Raw genomic sequence first — 9,664 nt, 5'->3', positions numbered from 1 at the left:
TTATATATATATATATATATATATATATATATATATATATATATATATATATATATATATATATATATATATATATATATATGATAATTTATATTATAATCTATCTTATATTATGCATAATTTATTGTAATATTCATTATATCATAGTTTATGTTATTATATTAATTAATCAGCTGTTTGAGATCTGCAGATCGAGACTCGTCCGATACGTACAGCTGCAAGAGACGCACGGCCGTGGTCAGCCACCTGCAAAACAGTGAAATCCATGCTGTCGTGTGTGTATATTGTATAATGTGTCTATAATGGGCCGTCCATTATTTACGTTACGCTAAATGAACAATTTTTAACCCCTCTCTCCGCTTGTCACGCTAAAGCGTACCCCGTCATGATTTCGGTACACTCATGATCCCACCTATATTAAGAACTCAAGATCAATAAATTTTACCAAGAAAATCCGCCAAAAGATAATTTTTTGCCAAAGATTCTGGCTTCAAGGCGTAGCGCCACGCTAGCACCAAGCAACGTGTTAAGCCCCTTCCTTCCTCGTGCCACAGTTCGTGACGCTGCGGATGACCCCCCGTCTACCCCTCCTGCACGGTGTAATTAATGGCCAGCCCTTAACGTGCGCTATATGGTCTACAGATTACACCTTCCCTCATGTTCTCAAACGGTAAATATCATGGAACAAGGCGCATAATTCAAGACATACTTTGTTTATGTATACGTTTTGTTACGTCATAGCAATTTGTAACGTTATTAAAAGATTGAAACATTGTTAGTTATATGAAATACAACACACTCCAGGCTTCCACTTCGCTTACCAAAAGTCGCTCAGGCTCCTGTTCTGTTACTGGCGATCTGGTCTGGGACGGTGTCGTTTTGGACGGCACGAGCCAGGCGGTACAGCTGCTCCTGGTCGTGGCTGAGTTGTCGACCAAAGTGGGATCTCTTCCACGAACCAAGGGACGGCGTCAAATTCCTCATCCACCACCTCACGCTGCCGAACATCGGTAGCACACTTTTTGCCGATGGGTTCTGTAAAAGACGGTGGCCCTGGGTGCAGGGTGAGCAGAACACGTCGCAGGTTCAGTTCATTGGCATGCGACTGGCAGATGAACCCCTAAACTGAGCCCCCGAATACGAGCTCGAAGAGTCGACGTCCTCCGACAGTCGCGTCAGTGTTCTCAGCCGTCTTACCGCAGCCAAGACCTTCACTTCTCCGCCCAACTGTCGAATGGTCGAGTATAGCTCGGTCAGCTCGTCAATGGCTCTCCCGGGCAGCAGGGTTAAGTGTGTCACGTACCTCTCTCCCGGCTCAGTGAGGACAATGTCGCGCTCCTCAGGTTCAGTAACAGCGGCGCGGTCAACGTATGGTTTGACTCTCCTTCGATCAAAGCAACAACTTGTCAATCCCGACGCCAAGGTGTCGTCTGCGTTCTCGCGTGCCGTTTTTACTTCTTTCGGGTCATTGCCCGGCTAGATCTTTTTCGGGTCAACAATGCAGGATCTATCTCGTGAGTTTATGTAGACGACCAATGTCCTGCTGAAAGGCATTTATGAACGCTGCGGCGGCACGATTGTAGACGCCCATAGCGATCCGTAGTCAGCGCTGCGTGAGACGGGCTGGCTACGTTCCTCTCGGAGGCGACGGCACCCGACAAGAAGTCGTCTGTCTCTTCCATGGCGTCATCCTAGCTCGCCGCGTCCTTGTCGAAGCTGCAAGTGGCGTTGCTTAGTCCAAGTACAGGATCATCAGCCTGCCGTTGATGATAGCTTTATCGGGACTCTTCTTTGAAGGCGTGCCCCCCTCACTGCAGTTGCAGTAGGATAAACGAGTTGCAGCGTCCTCACTTGAAGCTGTTGCTCTGTCGACGGCTTCAACAGTGGGCTTCCGCCGAATTAAATGACCGCTTACAAATGCCCATTCTTCTGCCGGGATTTTGTTACGTACTAGACAAGTGTAGGCGTTCTGAGAGCGGCACTTCCTCTTAGCGATGCAAAAGGTTTGGCAAAGTGAGCGTTGTTCATTTTCCACTCAACTTCCTTCTATGGATTCCTTGGGATTTTTGATGACCTTCCTAAGAGCATCGAAGCTCTATTTCGACACATTTGGAGACATAGTACCGGCCGTGGGTTGGAATACCCTCATCAGCACAAACTTTGATGACCTCTTAAATATCGGCGCTACAATAAACGTTTCGTCGAAGCAATTCCCCGAATTATTTATGAAATGTGAAACATCATGCTTATCGTCATGCTTATGGTGAATGTATTTTTAATATGCAAACAACTTTGGCAGCAGGGATACCACGAATGTTCTTACAACTAAAATGTTCCGTAGAATCATGTAATTGTTAGCATATTGATAATATGAAACAATCAACCTATTTTTCAAAGAATGCCGCCTAAACAAACACGAAATTGCATATGTTAGCATGAAATATATAAAAGAAACTCTCAATTAGTGTAATTCAGTACCTAATCAACGTTTTAGCACGCCGCACCACCAAAAATCACATCCCAATTATAATCTGAGAAAAAAAAGGTTGATGACCAACCCTAATGCGCAGCTCCGCAGGCATGCGCTCGATTTCCATGTCTGCGCTTAGTACGAGAATGATGTGACCAGATTGACACGTACTGCACTCGGTGTTTTGATGATTGCATGCGAACTGAGGGCGGGATGTCTCTGGCTTCCTGTTGATCAATACTTTGCGTGAAAGACGTGCATCGAATGAGTGGATAAAGTTTTGGTCACTAAACCAGCCAAGCAGTCGTAGATCATTTTACACATAGTTACATTTAAATCGTCCAGAGATCACCGCAGCTGCGAAAATTGCCTCCGCAATTTGACAACAGTCATACGGTTAGCGCTCCCATAAACCCGAGCACCAACGGTACTCTGGGTCCGCTCTGACCCGACCCGCCAGCAGTAGGGGCAGCTACCTGTGCTTAACGCTGCACCCCCCGTCAGGGCCCCGTCATGCTAGCCAGCCGATTTGAAATAGTGAGTGTGTGTGTGTGGGGGGGGGGGGGGGGATTGCAACCACTGATTAGAACAGAGTCCTTGTCTACCAATCAAATGTTTGATTTCTTAGTAGAAAGTATTTGTCTCTGCAAGATTACCGCGGAGTGAACATGGTGCACGAACGTGCCTTATGCTAATCGCATTTAAACCAAATGGTTCAATATGTATTTTGTTATGCTTTGTGATGCCTACATTCTGATTATGTCAGATGATGTACACGCTGCATATGATTATAAACTTGACACCTTTCTACTGACGGCCATAGGTAGCCCTCTAAGTAAGGGGCTGTACGCAAGCAATGGAGTCCAATGTAATCCTAGTCATTGTCTGCCAAGACAATGCACGTTACTACCAGACTGGTATGAACTGGATATGAGCATGGGATTATCAACATGGGCGGAGAAATATTCCAAAAGCTAGGAAAGCTTTTTTTCTAAGTGAATCCTTTTCATACCTCCCGATTAGTAGAGCGAAGCCTCAGTATTTGACACAAAAATACACGTCAACAGTGAACTTTCATGATAGGATGGAAATAAACCTGTTGAACGTTAAAACCTTCATGAAAATTACCGTGACCCCTCCGGTTACTGTGCTACTATCGAACTATTAATTTTTTTGAAATGAATAGTTTCGAATGATTATCAAAATAAACAGCATTTTCTTGGACTCTTGGGGCATTAAACGCACCCATCATACGCACGCGATTTGAGGGCTGTGCTGCAGCAAATGACCACTCCATGACAGTGGTCTTCAAATCTGCTGGCGCGCGCGCACGGCAGCCTTCAGCGACGGCGTAACCTAACCGCACATCGATCTCCATACAAGGGCGGACTCACCATCTGACCTGACCGGGGAGGGAGGGTCAAGTTGAGGAAGCCACGCGTGAAAATGGCAGCCACCCAAACTCTCACCTAAAACTGGAATTTTTATCTTCTCGGGAAGGGGGGACATTTTTGGTTAGTCTTGGATACGCCACTGATATTGCCATCAGAACTGGTTTTTGTCTCGGTTGGAACTGGCCAGAACCTGTAGGTCTTCCTCGTCACTACTCGCTGACGCGGCAGCGGCCGGGCACAGTTCGCAGCCAGCCAGGGGCTAGTTTCATAAAACAGAACTACGACCTGGCGCAGTTTTGAAAGACGTCGCATGAGGTGACACGCACCTCAAACAACAAGGTTTTACAGACTCGTCCGATTCATCAGCGACTCACAACAGTCCGAATGCTGGGGCGAATTGACTTATTTTCAACCCATATGTATATCCCCTGTAATTAAGAACCGCAAAAGAGTAGCATTGACCAGTGCTGGTCGGAGTGATTCCATGTTTTTGGGTTCGGGGAGTATTCAGCCCTGACCAGTTGGACAGGTGGTTGATGTGCATTCGTGGTCTCCTGCACATGCTGCTTTAGACAAGCTAGTTCGGGCCGCGGACGGCTTAGCCGCGAGTGCATTCCAAATTACGTTCTAATGTTTTCTCTTAGCGATTAGTCTACACGGCCCAGTGCTGTCGTTCAGCAACTCCAGGCGTGATGCATTTAGACACGGTGTTTCGACGAGTTCTCCTTGTCTCTCAAGGCGGCCGCCTTCCTCACCTTCTCCTGGTTCCCAATGGCTGTTCACCAACGCGCGCTCTCACAAATGTTTCCCTGCTTTCGCCTCCCTCCCCCACCACCGCCGTCCCAGCCCAACTTCGCGTCCCCGGTCGCTGCCACGCGACCTGACCGTCCGGTATAACGTGCCCCGTGACCTGACCGTCCGGTGTGGCGTGCCGCGTGACCTGACCGTCTGGTGTGGCGTGCCGCGTGACCTGACCGTCCGGTATGGTGTGCCGCGTGACTTGACCGTCCGGGGTGGTGTGCCGCGTGACATGACCGTCTGGTGTGGCGTGCCGCGTGACCTGACCGTCTGGTGTGACGTTCCGCGCAGGTGTGTACGCCCGCTGCAGGCGTGGACCGCCGCTCTGCTGCCGCCAGGACATCTCCACTTCGTCGGGCTCCGACAGTCAGGGCGCCCCGGCCGCAGGTACGTCATCAGCTCCTCACGCTGGCCACCACGCCGCACTAGACGCTTGCCGGACTCCTGGGCGGACCCACACCGACGCACGCAGACTTCTCTCCTCTACGCTCTGATTCTGACAGGCCTGCCGTGTCGTCGCCATTGCGCCCGGGCTCCTGTCCCGTGCAGGCCGGCGGTTGGCATTCGCAGGTGCTGCGCCGAGCCCTGGGTCCGGGCGCCCTGCCCGGGCGCCTGTCCGTGTCTGTTACCGCCCGTCGTCCGATACCTGGGCGATCCACTGTTCTGTGGGTGACAGGGGACGCTGTGTACAGACGTGTGTGCGCCGTTTGTGCGTGTGCGTACGTGTGTTGGAGGAATGGAGAGAGAAATACTGGCCGTTGTATGAATATCCTGTGTGCGTCTGGACCTCCTTGCCGAGAACTCCCGCTGCGTCTGTGGATGTATAAATGGCCCCTTCGCTCACAGGGATATTGACCTGTTGCGGTGATGGCGTCCTACGCGACATTGATAGTGTGCCTGCAGGAGACCAGCGCAATCATGTTCGAGACGCGGGCTAACGTTCATGTTGCGGTGATGGCGTCCTACGCAACATGATAGCGTGCCTGCAGGAGACCAGCGCAATCATGTTCGAGACGCGGGCTAACTTTCATGCGAAGTTTCATATACACTCTCGTTACTTCACGCCGTTGAGCGCCTTTTCGATGGCAACGAATTGTCCATATTTTTGCTTCCCATCTCACAGTTCTCAATTGCGATCGTTTCATGACTTATGCTTGATTCTGATTCCAACACCTCTAACATCACATAAACGAAACGCATTTGTGTAGATGCCGCTCACCGTTCTGTAAACTTCAGGCATCCTTCATGTAGAACGCACCAAACACATTTACGGAAATGCAGTTCTGTAAACAGCCTGCGGCGAACCCTGAGACCTGATAAAACGTGAGCTCGGCGTCAGCTACCAGAGGCACCCTCTGATCACACTTTCGGTGCTTCCTGTAAAAAAATGCGTGCGTCACAGCGTTCCAATATTCGGCCAACTTGGTTGAGAGGGATGTCCATATTATTCACGCTATAATACCTCGGATTCGGGCTCACTGCCTGTGGCCCCTCCCCTTGCTCAAAATCGTCCAATCAGCATCGAACCGGGCGGCTGTAAAATCAGTATCTATGCGCCTCAGGCTTAACAAATGGGCTGAGTAGGCCAGATGTCTGGATCGGGGTCAAGGGGCAACGGATTGGCGCCAACAAATTGCGTGCGGGGACCGCCGGAGAGACAGGATTCTGATGGTATGAAGTTATATTTACATCTTGCACACTCTACTCGATTAATTTTAGTACGCTGCGGCGGGTTTGTGGGTTGCTTCTTAACGCTGTAACACCTAACATACGCAACTGGAGACCCGCGTGACTCTCGGCTCGTCCCTACCCGCCCGCACCGTTTGTTGTCAGCCTCTCGGGCATGGTTTGCAATGGCTGACCTTGACTCGCCCCTACCCGCCTGCACCGCTCGTCGTTATTCCACCGAGCGTAGTTCTCGATGACTGACCTTGACTCGTCTCCACCTGCGTGCATCGTCCGTCGCTATCCCATCGTGCGTGGTTCGCAACGACTGACCTTGACCCGTGACCCACTCCTGTCGACAGGGGCCGTCTCGAGCCCGCTGCGGCTGGACTTTACCCGGTTCAACCACATCACCTCCCTGAGAGCACCTGTCACCGGCAGCGGCAATGTCAGCGCCGCCAGCGCACTCAGGCGGCGCAAACACTCGGTGTGAAGCGCCGCTGTGACGTCACGACGGGCGCGTCCAATGTGGCGCGCCACTCAGCGATGGGAGCGACGGGAAGTGGCAAGTTTCGTTCTCGTTTTCATCTGGTAGACCTGCAGACACAGGTGGTGTGGAGTGGGACATAGCGCCTGGTGACCAGCCGACGCCGCCGCGCTACGGCGTGCAACATGTCAAACACAAGCCCCAGGATTTTCGGCCTGTAGCTTCCCAATCGCCGGAGATCGAAACCGTGAAAACGACCGTGAAAAGCGTGATAAATCTCCGCTGCAGTGGCGCACCCAGCCGCCTGGCGGCGCTACACCGTCGATCTTGACCCGGCGACCTGAGTACCGACCAATCGTATGGGCGTCGAAGGACGGCACGGAGCGCACAGGGGCCGTGCAGCTGCGTCGGCGGCCGACCGCTGAGACGCCATATTTCGGCGACACGTCGCTGTCTTCTCACCGCGTCGGCTCCCGCGACACGGCTGTGCTAATGATCTGCAGGCTTGCAGCGTTTCTGGAGGTTTAAGCACCGCAGTCACCTCAGGTGTTTTGCATGCAATTTACCTTGGCTGCGGCTGTTACCGCTCGCGGTGGTATACCTTTTCCGGGTCGGTTAACGGCGCGCAGGCACGAGTGACGAACGTCCGCCCTTCTTTCCTCAGTCTGCTTCATCCTGAACCCTCGCAACTCCCGCCCCTCCCCCCCCCCCCATCTTATTGGGTGATCCGCGGCAGTCAACCTTGAGCGGGCTGATGTACCACCTGGTGGGAGCCCCGCCCAAGCTGTCGCGTGTAGCTCGATCAAGAGTCTGTGCAGGCGAGCTCTCGGTAATGGAGTGCTCAGTAACGGGCGACAGTAGCATCGGGGAACACACGAATAGGAGGGGGTCTGGCACCAGCTCCCACTCACCAGGAGCGATTCAACGGCTCCTCAGCACCCATAAGGAAGGTCGGTACGCCGATTAACGGTTTAAAATAACCTCTATGAGACCGCGGAGGCAGCGCGGCGCAGCGCGGCGGTGGTGAAGTATTCGCCTGTTCCATACTGGAGCCCCATATTATCACACTGGGATCTTGAATTCTTGCAAGCGTGTGCGAGGAGATTTCTTCAAAAGAAGACGAAGCTTCAAGACTCAGTCTTAAACGGTTCAGAAACTACTGACCAAGACAGCCGGGACGTTTCTAGTGCCGTGTTTTCTTTTCAGGTCACTTTCTGTCAACGCCGTGTTACGGCGGCGCCTGCCGACCGCTGGTGGTTTTGTGACGTCAGACCAACCTTGGGCTGCAAACGCCGTGTTTCGGCGGCGCCTGCCGACCGCTAGTGGTTCTGTAGCGTCAGACCAGCCTTAGGTCGTAAACGCCGTGTTACGGCGGCCCCTGCCAACCGTTGGTGGTTTTGTGACGTCAAACCAGCCTTTGACCCTTCCAGCCATGCGCCACTTAGCGGACCGATCGGGGCCATTTCCTTCATGGCTTTGGCGGATCTGGCAGCCGATTAACAATTTGGCGATCGGTGTTGATTTTGTGACTGGCCGATTTGTGGCTGAACTGATGGACATTGTGCGACTGACGCCCGCGCCGCCGTGCGACGGAACGCTGCGACGATCGCTGCACGAGTGTGGCGCGACACTCGGCGACAGAGACGCTCGGCGTGCGGCATCATCGACCGATGGCGCCTTTGCGTAGCCCATCGTCGAGCGATGGGAGACGTTGTGCCAGCTGTGGCTGAGCGATAGAGACAATGGCGCGCCGCTTCACGAAGCGACGAAAGCGCATGAAGTGACGCGTCACTACACGTTGAGACCATGCGTGCAGGGATTGGTCATGTAACACTTGTAACACAGGGATCGGTCATGTAACACATGTAACACGTACACCGTGTAAGTGTTGGGTCACTCCCGTAGTGAAGCATCGCTTGTACAGCCGCTGTTTATCGCGCCTATGAGGGAAAGACGAACCTAACGTAGCCGATTTCTGACGCCGTTCAGATAACACATCAAGATTTTTGCAGTGCACGTTGGCTTGTGAGATGCTCCATATGAAGAGCAACTACAAATATGGCTAAGCGGTTCACTGGTCCCGGTTGGGAAAGGCCAGGAAGAGTTGAACATGATCATTGTCGTTTACTATGTCAATTGTGTGCCGTCAATGCAAGTGACATTTACCTAGTGATTTATCGCATGCCTCTTGCCGGGAACGGCAAGTGTTGCTTGACTGGCCACTTGTGTTTGGGAGCCCTTTTGCTCCTCTGTGCTGTCTTGTGGGTTGGGTCGTTAGTGAGAACTTTTGAGGGAGGGGAAGTGAAATCGAAGAAAAGGGAAGTGAATGACTGCTTGCAGCATTTGCGATGAACTTGAGCGATTGTATTTTGATTATGTGTACTTATCCGTGGAATGGAGGAGGATAAGAAGTGATGTACCTGACGTGGGGGGGGGGGGGGGAGGGGCTAGTACAGTGTACAGTATCGAGTGACACGCATATTTAACAGCACGATCCAGTCTCAGGTGTCATGTCACTTTATGTATTCGCATGTGTCCAGAGGCCTTCACGGGTTGATAAATCCAAGTTAACGCAGATATATGTATATATATATATATATATATATATATATATATATATATATATATAATATAAATCTAGCCTCCGATTTATGACTCGAATGGCCCCGGGATCAAGAACCGCCAAGCTTATAGCTTGCGGCGTGGACACTGCCCCAGTACCCAGATAGCTCGAATTATGACGTATTTTTTGTCCAGTCCTTTTCGCTGAGCCGTGACACCGTGACACGGATGTCGGATGTGCCTTGTCATGGCAGGCCAATGACGCTCGCCCACGCGCAGCAGCCACTC

At 51.7% G+C, this 9,664-nt stretch overlaps 1 protein-coding gene across 1 annotated transcript in view; it reads left to right on the top strand.

Moving 5' to 3' along the window:
• LOC119096592 (metabotropic glutamate receptor) overlaps positions 1 to 6,820 on the top strand; it is a 49,291-nt gene extending 42,471 nt beyond the window's left edge. Inside the window, exons 15-16 of the mRNA XM_037219494.1 lie at positions 4,954 to 5,049; positions 6,690 to 6,820. Coding sequence (XP_037075389.1) covers positions 4,954 to 5,049; positions 6,690 to 6,820 — 227 coding nt within the window. The remainder of the gene's footprint in view (positions 1 to 4,953; positions 5,050 to 6,689) is intronic.
• The last annotated feature ends 2,844 nt before the right edge of the window (positions 6,821 to 9,664 follow it).

This window comes from Pollicipes pollicipes, unplaced genomic scaffold (genome assembly GCF_011947565.3).
Source record: "Pollicipes pollicipes isolate AB1234 unplaced genomic scaffold, Ppol_2.1 Scaffold_4295;HRSCAF=5057_pilon_pilon_pilon, whole genome shotgun sequence".
Lineage (NCBI taxonomy): Eukaryota > Metazoa > Arthropoda > Thecostraca > Pollicipedomorpha > Pollicipedidae > Pollicipes > Pollicipes pollicipes.
Note: the sequence above shows the minus strand (reverse complement) of the source record. Positions and strands in the feature narration are given on the sequence as shown.